Source organism: Macaca nemestrina, chromosome 4 (assembly GCF_043159975.1).
Source record: "Macaca nemestrina isolate mMacNem1 chromosome 4, mMacNem.hap1, whole genome shotgun sequence".
Lineage (NCBI taxonomy): Eukaryota > Metazoa > Chordata > Mammalia > Primates > Cercopithecidae > Macaca > Macaca nemestrina.
In genome coordinates, this window is record NC_092128.1 from 179237828 (window position 1) to 179256427 (window position 18600).

Here is an 18600-nt window from a genome sequence, read left to right on the forward strand (position 1 = left end):
GGGTTTCACCATGTCGGCCAGGATGGTCTTGAACTGCCTGCCTGGCGGCTGATCCACCCACTGTGGCCTCCCAAAGTGGCATTAAGATTTATACATTCAAATAAGTGTTCACACCCTCAGAGGTCCCTTCTGGAGGCCCCTGGCTTTGCAGAAATGTGCTTAGCTGCACACAGTGCTCAGAAGGCCTCTGCACGCACAGGGTCTGCCGCATTTTCGGGTCTTTGTTTCCTTCCTCTGTCCTGTGTCACGGGGGCCACTGCCCACTCACACATGGCAACCCCCTCCTCCCTTGGCATCCTCCCCCTGCTCTCCTGTCTCCATTGGCTGCTTTCAAATCTAAATTATCGGGGTTCGTCAGGTATCCATCTCTAGGCCCTTCAAGGGAAGCTTTCTTCCCTGGTAATGACATCCCTTCTGGTGCCCTTAGAAATGCTAACCTCACAGATCCTTGTCTCTTTTCCCCAAACCTGCCTCTTGTGTTTTTATGGCTTGCTGTCTTTCGCTACCTGGTGGTGTTCCCACACTTTGATCTTAAAGTGTTTAGATTGAATTCGCAGGTGAGAAGGTCTGCAGCTGGGTGTAAATTACCCCTCTGAGTCCATTTCTCATTGCACAATGGGGGTTGTAGACCTGCCTCACAGGGTCTCTCTGAGGACAAGGTGGAAAAATGGATGAAAAGCACCTTGCACAATGATCAGGACACAGGAGATCCCAATGAACATGTCCCTTTCCTGCCCTGTCAGTATCCCCTTTGTCTCTTTCTCTCCATCGTCTCGGCCTTGCTCTGGCTTATCTCTTACTCTTGGATCTGACTGGTTTATCCTCATCCTACTCTCTCCCCATCTAGTCCTTATCAACTGCTGAGAGATTTGGTTCTCCAAAGCCTAACTTTGCTCATATGTATCCTGTGCTTTAAAAATGTTTGACTTCCCGGCTGGGTGTGGTGACTCATGCCTGTAATCTCAGCACTTTGGGAGCCCGAGGCAGGTCAATCACCTGAGGTCAGGAGGTCAGCAGCAGCCGTGCCAACATGGTGAAACCCCACATTTATTAAAAATACAAAAATTAACCTGGGCGCAGTGACTCACGCCTGTAATCCCAGCACTTTGGGAGGCTGAGGCGGGTGGATCACCTTAGGCCAAGAGTTCAAGACCAGCCTGGCCAACATGGTGAAACCCCATCTCTACTAAAAATACAAAAATTAGCCGGGTGTGGTGATGGGCGCCTGTAGTCCCAGCTACTCGGGAGGCTGAGACAAAGGAATCGCTTGAACCTGGGAGGTGGAGGTTGCAGTGAGTCGAGATTGCACCACTGCACTCCAGCCTGGGCGTCAAAGCAAGACTCCATCTCAAAAACAAACAAAATTAGCGGAGTGTGGTGGCAGGCACCTATAATCCCAGCTGCTCAGGTGTCTGAGACACGAGAATCGCTTGAATGCAGGAGGCGGAGGTTGCGGTGAGTCGAGATCACACCACTACACTCCAGCCTGAGTGACAGAGCAAGACCCTGTCTCAAAGAAAATAAAAAAAAATAGCCGGGCGCGGTGGCCCACGCCTGTAATCCCAGCACTTTGGGAGGCTGAGGCGGGCAGATCACGAGGTCAGGAGATCGAGACCATCCTGGCTAACACGGTGAAACCCCGTCTCCACTAAAAATACAAAAAATTAGCCGGGCGTGGTGGCAGGTGTCTGTAGTCCCAGCTACTCGGGAGGCTGAGGCAGGAGAATGTCTTGAACCCGGGAGACGGAGCTTGCAGTGAGCCGAGATTACGCCACTGCACTCCAGCCTGGGCGACAGAGCAAGACTCCGTCTAAAAAAAAGAAAAATAAAATAAAATAAAAAAAATAGACCGGGCACGGTGGCTCACGCCTGTAATCCGAGTACTTTGGGAGGCCAAGGCAGGCAGATCACAAGGTCAGGAGATCGAGACCATCCTGGCTAACACAGTGAAACCCCATCTCTACCAAAAATACAAAAACTTAGCCGGGCGTGGTGGCGGGTGCCTATAGTTCCAGCTACTCGGGAGGCTGAGGCAGGAGAATGGCGTGAACCCGGGAAGCGGAGCTTGCAGTGAACCGAGACTGCACCAATACACTCCAGCCTGGGTGACAGAGCAAGATGCTGTCTCAAAAATAAAATAAGATAAAATAAGATAAAATAAAATAAAATAAATCTGACTTCCCATTGTCAACAGCTATAGTCCAAGCTCAAGAGCAGTCTAACCATCTGCTCCCAGCCACGACACCTCACACTTCCCTGCAGTCCCTGCGCTCCCACACAACTGCCACTGGGCCTGGCCTCACAGTGCCTTTACTCCCAGCCATTCCCTCCTGTCCCACTGGCTCTCGATTCCTGCCCTTCTTCGCAGTCTCAGTGTAGCTCCTTCCTGTCCTTCAAGCCCCGCTTTCCTGTGGAGCATCATTGTTCTCTGCAGTTGAAAGAGCTCTCCTCTTCTGAACTCTGAGCATTTGTCTGTGGCTCTAATTTCTTATGCATCTCTAGTCTACCTATCTGTATTCAGAAAAGACACTCAAAATATCTACTGAATTGATCAGGAATTATTTTCCCATGTGTCTTCAGAGCTTTAGTTTACTCTAAGGTTCCTGTTGGATCCTTTCTGGGATTGTAGAATTTGAGATCATAGAACCTGGCCATCTGGTCCAAATCCCTCCGGCTCTCACGTGGAACAGTGAGGTCTGCAGCTGAACGTCTTCTCTGATGTCACGAAGCCTGCCGGCCTCGAGAGCTAGAACCCACGCCCTCCTGACCTGCGGCTTCTGGTTCTCTTCTGAGTGATACAACACAGTTTCAAGATTCCCGGGAAAGGTTACTTTCATTTTTATGACCATAAAAAGTAGCCTGAAAATGCTAACATCATTTGATTGTTTACAGGTGAAATCTTTGTGTGCCTCCCTGTTGGACTCAAATGTTCTTGTGCAAAGAAATAATCTGGAAATCGTTCTGTTTTTCTTCCCATTTTATACCTGTCTGGTAAGTCATTTGTACTCTTCTGGTAAGTCACTGGTGTTTCCCAAGGGGTGGAATATAGATTTCAAGCAGTTTTATCCTAAGAGGACAGCTCAGCCACTCATGGGCGTTATTTGCTGGTAGCCAGTGAAAAGTCCTTGTTCATTTTTGCAAGGATAGCGTTTTCATTGCACGTATTGAATAGCTTCTTTCCATAGGTAATGTGTAAGGAACCAGCCCTTTTTGAGACTGAGCTTTGTAGACCGGCAAGGAAGGCTGCATGTCAAAAAGTCACCAATCTCCCCTATCGTTCCCTTGTAGTAAATTTCTCTGTCCTTCTAATAGGATTCCAATGAGAGAGCCATTCCCCTCCTCAGATCTGACATCGTGCGCATTCTCTCAGCTGCCACCCAGACACTACTGAGAAGGGACATGTCCCTGAACAGAAGACTGTATGCATGGTTACTAGGTACTGAGCAGTATGCACCCTTTTAAAGTCAAAGTTAATGTGAAACCTTTTAGTGCTGACTTCTGGGATAAGATTTGGTCTTGGTGATGTATCCCTGAATCATGAAGTATGGAAAGATACCACAATGACTAAATACGGCACTGATCAGTTGAGGTCTGCTGCCTACACATAGCTTGGTTATTTTGCAGTTGTTTTTTTTTTGTTTTTTAAAAGGGGAAATAATAAGTGGGATTTTTAAAATGCCAACCGAATTCCATTTTAAGAGCTTGAAATACCACCAAAACATGGTAGCAAAACCTTATTCAAGTAGAAGCCTGTTGCTATGAAGAAGTTTCATGGGATGAGGGTGTATCATGGAGAAAACTTACAAATATTGTGGAAGATATGTAAATAAAGGAGGAGGTTTTGTGTAAGTGGAAATGTTTTGGGAGACATTTGGATAACTTTGGAGATCACGAGAGCCCCAGGGCCTTGTTTCTGTGTGTCAGAGTGTGTGGACTGCCTATAAATTTGTTGGCAAAGGCCCCTTGACTGTTGGTTGGAAGGCCTCCCAGGGACAGAGTCTAGGAAATTGCAACTTAAAAGATAGCATGTTCATGAATTTTCTGAAGTCCCATATTCACACACTTAAGAAAAGGTGGTATGCAGAACGATTGTGACAGGACTTTACAGCTCTGATTAAATCTCAACATTTAGATCCTTTTTCTCCTTTTTGAGATGGAGTTTCACTCCATCGCCCAGGCTGGAGTGCAGTGGTGCAATCTGGGCTAACTGCAACCTCCGCCTCCCAGGTTCAAGTGATTCCCATGCCTCAGCCTCCCAAGTATCTGGGATTTCAGGCACCCACCACCCCAGCCGGGTAGTTTTTGTATTTTTAGTAGAGATGGGGTTTTACCCTGTTGGCCAGGCTGGTCTTGGACTCCTGACCTCAGGCGATCTGCCCACCTCTACCTCCCAAAGTGCTGGGATTACTTGCCACCGCACTCAGCCTAGCATTCAGATCTTATCAAAGATCTGTACCAAAGATCTTACCAAAGTCAAGGAGTCCTCTTCAGTCCTTCTTCCTTCTCTTCTCCCTAGTTATAAAACCTTTAAAAGTCATTGCATGGAAGCTTACTAAGGATTTTAAGAAGACTATTTATCGGCTCTTTAAGGACTTGTATGTAAAGGATGATTTTGTTAAATGCACAGCTCTGCTTTTACGGGACTTGATATGCTATGTGGAGGGCACTGGGCCTGACCACAGCGCCAACTCTGACTCACTTAGTTGCGGCCCCAGGAGTCCCATATTCTTTGCCCGTACCATGAGGGTGCACTTCCTTGCCCTGAGAATCTCGCAGACTTATCCAAGGCTCCAGTTACTGGGGGCATGTGCATGAGAATACCTTGATCTCACATAATGCTGGACAAAAAAAACACTGGTTTTAAAAAATGATCCTCAGCCAGGCCTGGTGGCTCATGCCTGTAAAATCCCAGCACTTTGGGAGGCCGAGGCAGGTGGATCACCTGCGGTCAGGAGTTCAAGACCAGCATGGCTAACATGGTGAAACCCCATCTCTACTAAAAAATACAAGTGATTCTCCTGCCTCAGCCTCCCAAGTAGCTGGGATTACAGGTGTGCGCCACCACAGCCGACTAATTTTTTTTGTATTTTTAGTAGAGATGGGGTTTCATCATGTTGGCCAGGCTGGTTTCGAACTCCTGACCTCAGGTGATCCGCCCGCTTTGGCCTCCCAAAGTACTGGGATTACAGGCATGAGCCACGCGCCTGGCCAACAGGATAAATTCTTAGAACAAACTAAATTGATACCCATTGAGATGGAATTCTGCCTGTCTGATCATTAGCCACACCCCTGTCAGAAGAAGAAAATCTGACTTGGTCTTTCTGGATCTGATTTTGGTTTTCCGTCAGAGGAATATATTTTTAAAAATATTGGAGCATGAGACTTTTGCACGATATGATGTCCTTTAAAAACATAGCTCTCTTTACAGCTCGGTGCTTGTTCTTTTATAGGCTCAGACATTAAAGGAAATACCGTTGTGCCAGAATCTGAAATCTCAAATTCTTATGAAGATCAGTCGTCTTATTTTTTTGAAAAATACTCCAAGGATCTTTTAGTTGAGGTAAAGGAGCATTTCTGGAAAGTTCAGGGCATCCCTGGTGATGATTCTCCGGTGGATTTCTTTGGGAGGCTTCCACACAGGCAGTGAGCATGTTCCTTGGCCCCTGGGTTGGGGAACTGCAGTGTATTTGTTGCATGCTGGGTGACTGGTTTGCCTTCTGTCCCAGAGTATTTAACAATTAAAATAGCCAGTAATGTTGTTACACTTTATGATATACGATATTCTAATATGTGGCTTTTTTAAAATAAATAGGGTCTGGCTGAGATATTGCATCAGAAGTTCATAGATGCCGACGTGGAGGAACGCCATCATGCATACCTGAAGCCTTTTCGCGTCCTCATCAGTCTGCTTGACAAGCCAGAGATAGGTAATGTTAGAAATGCTGCTACAATCCTATGCCGAATACAGATTACCTGTTTTCAGGGAAATACAACACGGTGAGATACAACCGAAGTGTTATTTTGAATATACTGTAATCTTTGGAATTTCAGAAATTTGAAGTCATGTTATATGGTTCAATGATCAGATCTGTGGTCACTTAAAAGTTTTGCATGGCTGGGCGCAGTGGCTCATGCCTGTAATCCTAGCACTTTGGGAGGTGGAGGAAGGAAGATCAGTTGAGCTCATGGATTTGAGACCAGCCTGGGTAACATGGCTGAAAAGCCACGTTGAAAAACCCCATCTCTACAAAAAAATACAAAAAAAATTAGCCAGGCATGGTGGTGCTTCCCTGTAGTCCCAGCTACCAAGTGGCGGAGGTGGGAAGACCACCTGAGCCCAGGGGGTCGAGGCTGCAGTGGGCCGTGATTGCACCACGGCCCTCCAGCCTGGGTGACAGAGTGAGACGCTATCTGAAAAAAACGTTTTGCACAATAATCTGAACATTTTTGTTAGGAAAATACCTTTGAGCTCCTATAGTGTCTACAGAACGCCTGTGGTATTTCCTTTTTAAGACTGTTTCTGCAGTGTCATACTTAAAATGAGCTTCGGTTTGATTTTCAATTAAGTAGGGGACCTCCTCCATCTTTTTGCCTTGGGATCCTGGGCAAGCCATTTCTTTTCGCTGTGTAGAGTAAAAACATTTTCACTGTAAAATGAAGGGGGGTGAACTAGACTCTGGTCACCGAAGGCTCCCCTCTTAGAGACTATGATCGTATTAGCATAGGTTGAGAAAAGTGACCTTCTCTCACTATTTATTTATTTATTTATGAATGAATGAATGGCAGAGTCTTGCTCTGTTGCCCAGGCTAGAGCACACTGGTACAATCTTGGCTCACTGAAACCTCCGTCTCCTGGGTTCAAGCAATTCTCCTGCCTCACCTTCCCCAGTAGCTGGGTTTACAGGCATGCGCCACCACGCCTGGCTAATTTTTGTATTTTCAGTAGAGATGGGGTTTCATCATCTTGGCCAAGCTGGTCTCAAACTCCTGACCTCAAGTGATCTGCCTGCCTCGGCCTCCCAAAGTGCTGGGATTACAGGTGTGAGCCACCGCCCCGGCCCTCTCCCTCACTTTAAAAAGAAATCTGTGGCCGGGCCCGGTGGCTTATGCCTGTAGTCCCAGCACTTTGGGAGGCTGAGGTGGGCAGATCACCTGAGGTCAGGAGTTCGAGACCAACATGGCAAAACCCCACCTCTACTAAAAATATAAAAATTATCTGGGCGTGGTGGCACACACCTGTAATCCCAGCTACTTGGGTGGCTAAGGCGGGAGAATTGCTTGAACCCGGGAGGTGGAGGTTGCAGTGAACTGAAATCACGCCACTGCACTCCAGCCTGGGCAACAGAGCAAGACTCTGTCTCCAAAAAAAAAATAATAATAAATTCTATCTTAAAACAAATACACAGGAAACTTAGCATGAAAATAGTTCTCTCAGAGACACATCTTTTGGTTTTGTGAAAAGAAAGTGTAAAAGATTGGATTAATTTGCTTTTTTGCCAGTGTTGACAGAGCTTTCGTTTTCTCTGAATTGATTGCGTGTTTCTTCCTCTGGATACGTGGGTAAGAAGTCAGGCCCTCAGCTGCCTGAGGGTTGCAGTTTGCAGAGCAGAAATGCCCTGTCCATCCCCTGCCTGGTTGCAGTGAAGCTTCTCTGACGTGCAGCTGGTCCAGTTCTCTTGTGCCATCTTTCTCAGCATTTCAGGATGGGCATCATTTCTTTTGTGTTGCTCCAGCTCATGACTAAAGGAATTGAAGAAGTTGCCCTGCTCTCTGGATATTTCTGTTGAGTAATGTCCCTGGCCAGCAGTTTATGCACACTTAACACACGTTGTCTGCTCTCTGCCTTCATCTAGCAGAGTCTGCCTTGGGCAAGTTACTTAACCTCTCTGTGCCTCCATCTTCTTATGTGTAATCAGCAGTACAGGATCTGTCCAGATGGCTGTTACGAGGGTTTAATACGTTAATAGATGTAAAATGCGTAGAAGGGTGTCTGGCACATAGGAAGTTCTACAAAAATGTTGGCTATCTTCATGAATGTTGTTTCCCCAGCTAAAGTTGTCACCACTAAAGTTAAGTTTCTGTATATTTTAGACTATATAAATTGTCTGTATGCGCAGGTTTACTGTATATATGTCTTATGTATATGTCACTGATTTAAAAGGGATTGTTAATCTGTCTCTGACCATCTTCCTTCTAATTGCAGGGCCTCAGGTGGTTGGGAATTTGTTTCTCGAAGTCATCAGGGCCTTTTATTCTTACTGCAGAGATGCCCTTGGTTCTGATCTTAAACTTAGCTACACCCAGAGTGGAAATTCGCTGATAAGGTATGAGTTTGGCCTTTAACATCACACATCTCTTTCCCTCCCTGGTACTATGATTTTTTTTTTCCTCTCTTGCTTACTATAAATTGTGAAGTAGTAGAGAAAGTGGAGATGCAGCAGGTGAGACCCTTGGTTAAAATAATCAATGCCTTGAAGTCAGTCAGTGGGAATTGACTGTTCCCTACTGAGTACTGTGAAGAGTTTAAAGGGAGTTTGATGTAGTCTTTCCCCCAGCCTGGGATGACAGGTATTTATTGATTTTTTGATAAGTATGAAGTGTATTTTTGATCAAGTATGAAACAATGAAATGTATGTATTGATCAAGTATGAAACTCATTTAACAAAAGCAACTTGATCTAGTATACCCAAGTGGTGAGTTACAGGATGGAGAGAAGAGGGAAAATGGAGGGGAGTGTGCCTGGCAAGTGGAAAGGGGATGTGAGTCTTCAGGACAGGAGTCTGGGGTGTGTTGGGGGAGATTGGGGGAGACCCAGGCAGGGCACCGGAGGGCACAGGCTCCACTGTCCCGGAGGCAGAGTGAGTGGTGTTTGGAAGAGAGCAGGCACATCGGCCTCAGGTGCACAGTTATACACAAACCCTGTTTTGTTTGTTTAGTTTGTTCCTTTTAAAGGGATACAACCTTTTCTTTTTTGCTTTACTCTTAATGTAATTTCCTTCTGCCTGAACTAGCATTGGGTACATTGAAAATTTAAATCAATTTTCCTGTTTTTCTGGTTTATTAGTTATAAGTGTACCAAGAGTTCTTAGTGTTTGCTTTTTTCTCCCAGAATGAAAGCGGTTTATTGTTTTTCTGAATATGAAAGTCATACATGTTCGTTGTCGAATTTACTGATATTTGAAAGATAAAGAAAAAGATGTCACCCATAATCCTAGCACCCTTCAGAGAAAACCATAAAACATTTTTACCTCTTTCTAGACTTCTACTACATACGTAAATACATAGATGCCTGTCTTTTATTTTAAAGGTGGAATTACACCCAGTTACTTAGTTGCTTGGGGTTTTCCTTTTGTTTTCTTGTTGTTGGTTTGTTTGTTTGGTTTTGAGACAGGGTCGCCCAGGCTGTAGTGCAGTGGCGTGAACATGGCTCACTGCAGCCTCAGTCTCCTGGGCTCAAGCAATCCTCATGCCTCAGCCCCTTAAGTAGCTGGGACTACAGACATGCACCAGCATGCCCAGCTAATATATATATATATGTGTGTGTGTGTGTGTGTGTGTGTGTGTGTGTATAAATATATGTGTATATATAAATATATATGCATATATATAAAAATATATGTGTGTATATATAAATATATATGCATATATAAAAATATATATGTGTATATATAAATATATATGCGTATATATAAAAATATATATGTGTATATATAAATATATACAAATATATGTATAAATGTATGTATATATAAATATATAAGTGTATATGTATATATAAATATATGTGTGTATATATAAATATATTAAAAAGTGTATATATAAATATATGTGTATATATACATATATAAAAATATATATGTATATATAAATATATATGTGTATATATAAAAGTGTGTGTGTGTGTGCGCGTGCACGTATGTATATATATATTTTGCAGTTCTCCATCTTGGCTCACTGCAACCTCCACCTCCTGGGCTCAAGCAATTCTCCTGACTCAGCCTCCCAAGTAGCTGGGATTACAGATGCCCACTACCATACCTGGCTAATTTTAATGTTTTTAGTAGAGACAGAGTTTTGCCATGTTTGCCAGGCTGATATATATATATATATGTATATTTGTTTGTTTGTTTGTAGAGACGGGGTTTCACCATGTTGCCCAGGCTGCTCTCAAACTCCTGAGCTCAAGCAATCCGCCCACCTCAGCTTTTCAAAGTGCTGGGATTATAGGTGTGAGCCCCCGTGCCTGGCACTCTCTGGAGTGTCCCTCTCCAGCATGACAAGGTCTCACTCTGTCTCCCAGGCTGGAGCACAGTGGCACCATCAAAGGTCACTGAAGCCTTGAACTCCTGGGCTCAAGTGATCCTCACACCTCAGCTTCCCAAATAGCCAAGATGATAGGCACACACGACCACACCTGGCTAATTTTTAATTTTTCTGTAGAGACGAGGTCTTGCTATGTTGCACGGGCCGGTCTTGAATTCCCTGGCCTCAAGCAGTCCTCCTGCCTCAGCCTCCCTAACTGCTGGGATTACAGGTGTGAGCCACCGTGCCTGGCCACTGCTTGTTTTTTGGAAATGCAAGTTGTAAGTAGCTCTACACTGTTCTCCTATGGGATTAGTTGCCTTGGATTTTTTTGTTAAGCATTTATCATTTATTTAAGGCCAAGTGTAGTGGCTCACACCTGTAATTTCAGCACTTTGGGAGGCCAAGGCAGGCAAATCACTTGAGGTCAGGAATTCAAGACCAGCCTGGCCAACATGACAAAACCTGGTCTCTACAAAAAAAAAAAAAAAATACAAAGATTAGCCAGGCGTGGTGGCGTGTGCCTGTAGGCCCAGCTATTTGGGAGACTGAGGCACGAGAATCCCTTGAACCTGGGAGGTGGAGGCTGCAGTGACCCGAGGTCGCACCACTGCACTCCAGCCTCGGCAACAGAGCAACACTTCGTCTCAAAAAATAAATAAAAATAATAAATCCTGACTGACCAATTTTTTATTGATTGACTTTTAGACAGTTTCTGCTTTTTCAGTTTTGTTTGCTTGTTTGCTTTTGAGATGGAGTCTTGCTCTGTTGCCCAGGCTGGAGTGCAGTGATGCGGTCTTGGCTCACTGCAACCTCCACCCTCTGGGTTCAAGTGATTCTCCTGCCTCAGCCTCCTGAGTAACTGGGATTAGAGGCACCTGTCACCACGCCCAGCTAATTTTTTGTATTTTTAGTAGAGATGGGGTTTCACCATGTTGGCCAGGCTGGTCTCAAACTCCTGACGTCGTGATCTACCTGCCTTAGCCTCCCAAAGTGCTGGGATTATAGGCGTCAGCCACCGCGTGTGGGCTGTTTGTTTTTTAGACGGAGTCTTACTCTGTCACCCAGGCTGGAGTGCAATGGCGCCATCTTGGCTCACTGCAACCTCCACCTCCTGGGCTCAAGCAATTCTCTTGCCTCAGCCTCCTGAGTAGCTGCGATTACAGATGCTCACTACCGTATCTGGCTAATTTTTATGTTTTTAGTAGAGACAGAGTTTTGCCATGTTTGCCAGGCTGATCTCAAACTCTTGATCTCAAATGATCCGCCTGCCTCGGCCTCCCAAAGTGCTGGGATTACAGGTGTGAACTACCGCACCCGGCCTTTTTCAGTATTTTTTAATGGCCTTTTAGTGGTGCAGTTCTGCACACATCTATGTACCTATGCAGGGATTTTGGTAGGATAAATTTCTTGAATAAATTTCCTGAGCCATAGAAGATAAACATTTAAGGCTGGGCTCTGTGGCTCATGCCTGTAATCCAGCACTTTGGGAGGCTGAGGCGGGTGGATCACTTGAGGTCAGGAGTTTGAGACCAGCCTGGCCAACATGGTGAAACCCCGTCTCTACTAAAAATACAAAACTTAGCTGAAGTGGTGCACGTCTGTAATCCATCCCAGCTACCCCGGAGGCTGAGGCAGGAGAATTGCTTGAACCTGGGAGGCGGAGATGGCAGTAAGCCGAGATTGTTCCACTGCACTCCAGCCTAGGAAACAGTGAGACTCTGTCTCAAAAAAAAAAAAAAAAGAAGATAAACATTTAAAATCTTGGCTAAATTTCCCTGCTGAATATCCGTGTACCATGTTATTCCACCAATAGAGTATGGACTAAAACTGATTTTCTGTACAAATTCTTTTTACAGTAGCTCTGAAATTATTGTTATTATTATTATTATTATTTTGAGACACAGTCTCACTCTGTCACCCAGGCTGGAGTGCAGTGGCGCAATCTCAGCTCACTGCAACCTCCGCCTCCCAGGTTCAAGCGATTTTCCCACCTCAGCCTCCCGAGTACCTGGGGTTACAGGTATCCGCCATCATGCCCTGCTAATTTTTGTATTTTTGTAGAAACAGTGTTTCACCATGTTGACCAAGCTGATCCACCCACCTCAGCCTCCCAAAGTGCTGTGATTACAGGTGTAAGCCACCGCACCCGGCCCTGAAATTTGTTTTTAAGAGACTGTATCAATATAAATATTGTTTAGGATGGCATTATGCAAACACATTATAAGAACAGTAGTATTTTCATTTTTATCAGGATGTGTCAGCTCTAGAAATAAGTTGCAGATGGTGAAATCGATTACAGTTTTTTGGACACTTTTTATAATTCAGGATTTTTTAATAGATATATTTATTCATGTCCTCCCCTTTTACAGTGCAATCAAAGAAAACAGAAATGCCTCTGAGATTGTCAAAACGGTAAATTTGCTGATCACTTCTCTAAGCACAGACTTTCTCTGGGATTATATGACGAGGTGTTTTGAGGAATGCTTTAGGTAAGTATGCAGTTCGAGAATACAGAATATTTAGGAAGGATGAGAGGGTTTAACGATTTTGTAGCTGCTTAGAATGTCAGATTATATATAAGTAGCTGAAGCTGAGTAGTCTTTCCTGAGTTTTAAAATTCAACTAAAACAGGATTGGAAAGAATTCACTTAAGATTCTAGCAGAATAAAAACATCTCCAATAAGAAGGTTCACATAATCTTTGCCTTGTAATTCTGAAGCTGCTTTAAAAGTCTAACTTTAGAAAATCCTCCGTGCATTTTCTCGTTACATTCATCAAATCAGCTTTCCTCTCCTGGCTGCCTGATCTGTTGAAAGCAGCTTAGTTTCGTGGCTTTGTGACTGGATAGAGCATTTTTGAAATCTTCAGTTTTCTTAAATTTTTACTGAAATCAATGGATGACTGGTCAGATAAAAGCATTTCTGTTTTAAGCTATTATAATCAGCTTTACCATCTCTTTTAACCGGGTGAATTGCACCACCTCTAAATTGTCTGCCTTGGCGTACCCCGGGAACACCGAGCTTTCCTGGAGAGGCCTTTCCCATGCCATTTTCTTTATGGGAGGAATAAGGTCATGTCGCAAACCCTGTTTTGTCCTATGAGGCATGCCTTAAAACTTATTTCTTGTTCATCTCCACTATAATGCTCTTGGCTGTCTTAGAGTCTTACTTCTCAGCTGCTACCAGTAGTATGCTTTTCTGTCCAAATAAGCTCACAACCCTGGGATGAATAAGTTAATTGCAATTGGATCCACAGGCAACAGCAAGGCCATATTTTATTGAGGTTAGAGTATGCTTTGGTCAGCCTGGCTGTTATGTTATGTTATTTTTTATTTTATGACGGTGTCTCTCTGTCACCCAGACTGGAGTTCACTGGCACGATTCCAGCTCACTGAAACCTCTGCCTCCCAGGTTCAAGCGATCCTCCCATCTCAGCCTCCCAAATAGCTGGGACTACAGGCACAGCCTCCCAAGTAGCTGTGACTACCACCACACCTAGCTAATTTTTGTATTTTTAGTAGAGACGGGGTTTCACCATGTTGGCCAGGCTGGTCCCAAACTCCTGACCTCAAGTGATCCACCCGACGTGGCCTCCCAAAGTGCTGGGATTACAGGCATGAGCCACCAAATCCGGCTCTCCTGGTTATTTTTTTTTAAAAAAAGAATAAAATGTTTCTACCCAGATAGAGCTGACTCTCCACCTTTGCAACATTTTGTCCTCCTTTCATCCCAGAGTTAATCACTGTCCTGAGATTAATGTCTGTCTTCAGTATAACATGGCTTTGCTGTTGCCTGTGGATCCTATTACAGTTAATTTATTCATCCCAGGGTTTATGAGATGAAAAGCAATAGATACTTTTTAACTTATCCATTTATCTGGTAGCCTGTTTATATAAAAAGAAGTCTTGAATTTCAGTTTAAGATAAGCAACTAACAATAGTTGATTGGTGGGGTTACACTTCTCTACAGAAGCTGAAGCATTCTAGGCAACTCAGGTGCTGATCAACTCCTGGTATTACTTTGAGAGGAGTAGTCCCAGGCCACCTCCTATAGCAGGGCGAACAGCCGTGTAAACTGTGGTGTTCTCCAGCCCAGCCTCGTTCCCTTGGATTGCGCCTTTGGGCTTGGATTGGGACCTGGGATTACATCTGTCGACAGCACCCCATGTCTCCTGGGTATGGGACCACACGTGTCTGAATCGGTAGAGTTCAAGTCAGAGGGAACCTGTTTGGACACCAACAGATTCAGGACACTTATTGACACTTCTCCATGTTAGATACTTTTAGTCACCAAAATTTAGTTACGAGAACTACAAAAGCTGTCTTACTTTCGTTAGGTTTGAAGTAGAATAACGTTACTGGAAATTGTAAGAAATGCTTGGACTTGCTGCAGGAAGAATTATTTATTTTTATTATTATTATTATTATTTTTGAGACAGGGTCTTGCTCTGTCACCCAGGCTGGAGTGCAGTGGTGCGATGTTGGCTCACTGCAACCTCTGCCTCCCAGGTTCAAGCAATTCTCATGCCTCAGCCTCCGGAGTAGCTAGGACTACAGGCGTGGGCCACCACACCTGGCTAATTTTTTTGTACTTTAGTAAAGATGGGGTTTCACCATGTTGCCCAGGCTGGTCTCAGACTCCTGAGCTCAGACAATCTGCTCATCTCAGCCTCCCAAAGTGCTAGGATTACAGGTGTGAGCCTCCACACCTGGCCCAAGAATTGATTTTTCTTTGCTGTGATTTATAGACCAGTGAAGCAGCATTACAGTGTGAGGAGCAGCGTCAGCCCTCCCCCGACGGTCTCAGAGCTCTGCACCCTCCTGGTCTTCCTGCTGGATGTCATTCCCTTGGTGAGTGCTGGGGAAGAGACGGCTCAACACCCGCTATTGTTTACATTCTTACTGGTGGTGATGGCCTGCTTTATCAACCTCACATTACTGAAAATGTTTTACATAAATAGGCAACACTGTTTTGACGTTTGTTTTGGCATAAAAGATACAGCTGGATGTAATCTCTTATATTTTTAATGTCTTATTTAAAAGGGCTATGACTTTTGGGCCAGTTGTAAGTGGGCAAAGCTGAAGTTAGGTCAACCAGCTGATGAACTGGGTATCCTTCCCGTACTACAGTTATCTTAGGGGAAGAGTCAATACGTTTCCTAGTTAAATTTGTGCTGTTGGCTGATTTTCTCAAAGGAAACTAATTTCCTTAACATAGCAACGTGCCAATTTTATTTTCTATTAGAAAGTGTAAAGCCACTTGCGAGGAGAGAAGTAACATCCTTGACTTGTCTAGATCAAGTTGAAATACCGAGCCTGGCTCTGTGGTATGCGCTCGTAATTCCCGGCTACTCAGGAGGCTGAGACAGGAGGATCGCTTGAGCCCAGGAGTTTGAGACCAGCCTGGACAGCATAACATGATCCAGTCTCAAACAAAAACAATAGAAATGTTCTTTTCTCTGTGTGTGTGTGTGTGTGTGTGTGTGTGTGTGTGTGTGTGTGAGTTTTGCTCTCGTTGCCTAGGCTGAAGTGCAATGGCATGATCTCAGCTCACTGCAACCTCCACCTCCGGGTTTCAAGTGAGTCTCCTGCCTCAGCCTCCCAGGTAGCTGGATTACAGGCACCCGCCACCACGCCCAGCTAATTTTTTGTATTTTTAGTAGAGACAGGGTTTCACCATATTGGCTGAGCTAGTCTCGAACTCCTGACCTCAGGTGATCCACCCGCCTCGGCCTCCCAAAGTGCTGGGATTACAGATGTGAGCCACCATGCCCAGCCTCTTTTCTCTTTTTGAGATAGGGCCTCACTGTCACCCAGGCTGGAGTGCAGTGGCATGATCTCAGCTCACTGTAGCCTCATCCTCCCAGGCTCAAGCAGTCCTCCCACCTCAGCCTCCCAAGTGTCTGAGACCACAGACATGTGCCGCCACATCTGGCTTATTTTAGTATTTTTTGTAGAGATGGGGTCTCACTGTATTGCCCAGGCTAGTCTCGAACTCCTGAGCTCAAGCAATCTCCCTGCGTCAGCCTCCCAAGGTGCTGGCTGGGATTATAGGCATGAGCCACTGCACCTAATCTTCTTTTGTTTTCTGATTTGAAAATTAATGTGAAATTTATGCCCTAAAAAATTGAATTAGATGCCATTTTGAGATGCATTGTTTTTCTGATTGTAAACCAGCAATGTGGGGTTAACCCATGTGTTTATTTCACAGGAACTGTACTCTGAGGTGCAAACCCAGTATCTCCCTCAGGTGCTCGGCTGCCTGGTGCAGCCTCTTGCTGAGGACATGGAGGCCTTAAGTTTACCTGAACTCACGCATGCCTTGAAGACGTGTTTCAAGGTGCTCAGCAAAGTCCAGATGCCGCCTTCCTACCTCGACACGGAGTCCACCAGCGGAACCTCGGTGTGTGCTCTGAGGGGCGGAAATGGTTCTGGGGGCTAAAAGCAGCTTATGCCTTCATGGGAGTAGAAAGTCTTTAGGGTTGGTTAGGATAGGAATAAACACTAGAAGATACCCAGGTGATATGTCAAATATGCTTGTAAAACTCTCACTTGAAAAAGTTTTAGCACCTGGCATGGTGCCGTCGCTCACACCTGTAATACCAACACTTCCGGAGGCTGGGGCAGGAGGATTGCTTGAGCCCAGGAGTTCGAGACTGGCCTGGGCAACACAGCAAGACCTCATCTCTCTACAAAATAAAAATTAGGCCAAGTACAGTGACCCACACCTGTAATCCCAGCACTTTGGGAAGCCGAGGCGGGTGGATCTCCTGAAGTCAGGAATTCAAGACCAGCCTGACCAACATGGCAAAACCCCATCTCTACTAAAAATACAACAATTAGCCAGGCATGATGGCATGTGCCTATAGTCCCAGTTACTCCAGAGGCTGAGGTAGGAGAATTGCTTGAACCCGGGAGGCGGAGGTTGCAGTGAGCCATCATGCCACTGCACGTCAGCCTGGGCGACAGAGCGAGACTCCGTCTCAAAAAAATAAATAAATAAGTAAATAAAAATTAGTCATGGTGGTGTTCACTTGTAGTTCCATCTACTCAGGAGGTTGAGGTGGGAGCATCGCTTGAGCCCAAGAGGTTGAGGCTGCAGTGAGCCATGATTGCACGGCTGCACTCCAACCTGAGTAAGAGCAAGACCCTGTCTCTACAAAAAAAAAATTTAAGTTTTAGCACTCTTTGTTTCACCCACTCTCATGCTACTTGCCTGCTCTGTAACTGCAGTTAATGGTTAGATATAGTTAATAACTATGTAGCTACAGTTGATGGGCTAGTTATAACTAGCCTTGCAGACTGTTTCATGTGTGTGTTTGTAGTGTGTGATTTTGGTTATTTCAAATATAAGCGAGATGAGGTACTGGATTAGTTTGCTGGGGCTGCCATAATAAAGTACCACAGACCGAGTGGCTTCAACAACAGGTGTTTGTTTTCTCATGGTTCCGAAGGCCAGGGTCTGACGGGAAGGTGTCAGCAACGTTGGCACCTCCTGAGCGCACTGGGGAGAAAGAGTCTGTCTCGTGCGTCCCCCGAGCTTCTGGTGGTTTGCTGGCAATATTCAGCATTCCTCGGCTTGTCAAAGTGTCACCCCAGTCTCTACCTTTATGTTCACTTGGCCGTCAACCTGTGTGCGTATCTGTCTCTATGTCCAGATCTCTCCTTTTTATAAGGACACCAATCCTACTGGATTTGGGCCCATCCTAATGATCTCATCTTTTTTTTTTTTTTTTTTTTTGAGACGGAGTCTCGCTCTGTCGCCCAGGCTGGAGTGCAGTGGCCGGATCTCAGCTCACTGCAAGCTCCGCCTCCCGGGTTCACGCCATTCTCCTACCTCAGTCTCCCGAGTAGCTGGGACTACAGGCACCCGCCACCTCGCCCGGCTAGTTTTTTTGTATTTTTTAGTAGAGACGGGGTTTCACCGTGTTAGCCACGATGGTCTCGATCTCCTGACCTCGTGATCCGCCCGTCTCGGCCTCCCAAAGTGCTGGGACTACAGGTTTGAGCCACCGCGCCCGGCCCTAATGATCTCATCTTAATTGGATCATCTGCAAAGACTCTGTTTTCAAATTAAGGTACATTCACCGGTACTGGGAGTTAGGACTTCAACATCGTTTTGAAGATAACATAACATACACTGTTCTCTAACTTGCTTTACTTTTTTTTTTTTTTTTGAGGCAGAGTCTCTCTCTGTCACCCAGACTGGCGTGCAGTGGTGTGATTTCGGCTCACTGCAACCTCCACCTCATGGGTTCAAGCAATTCTGCCTCAGCCTCCCGAGTAGCTGGGATTAC

The 18600-nt window shown here is 45.2% G+C and overlaps 1 protein-coding gene across 2 annotated transcripts in view; it reads left to right on the forward strand.

Annotated features, from left to right (window-relative positions):
- Positions 1-18600, forward strand: part of DOP1B (DOP1 leucine zipper like protein B) — a 122573-nt gene that overhangs the window by 50878 nt on the left and 53095 nt on the right. For both annotated transcript variants that reach the window (XM_071095690.1, XM_071095691.1), the window contains exons 6-13: positions 2893-2991; positions 3313-3436; positions 5451-5560; positions 5813-5927; positions 8204-8324; positions 12675-12794; positions 15052-15154; positions 16515-16706. In XM_071095690.1, coding sequence (XP_070951791.1) covers positions 2893-2991; positions 3313-3436; positions 5451-5560; positions 5813-5927; positions 8204-8324; positions 12675-12794; positions 15052-15154; positions 16515-16706 — 984 coding nt within the window. The remainder of the gene's footprint in view (positions 1-2892; positions 2992-3312; positions 3437-5450; positions 5561-5812; positions 5928-8203; positions 8325-12674; positions 12795-15051; positions 15155-16514; positions 16707-18600) is intronic.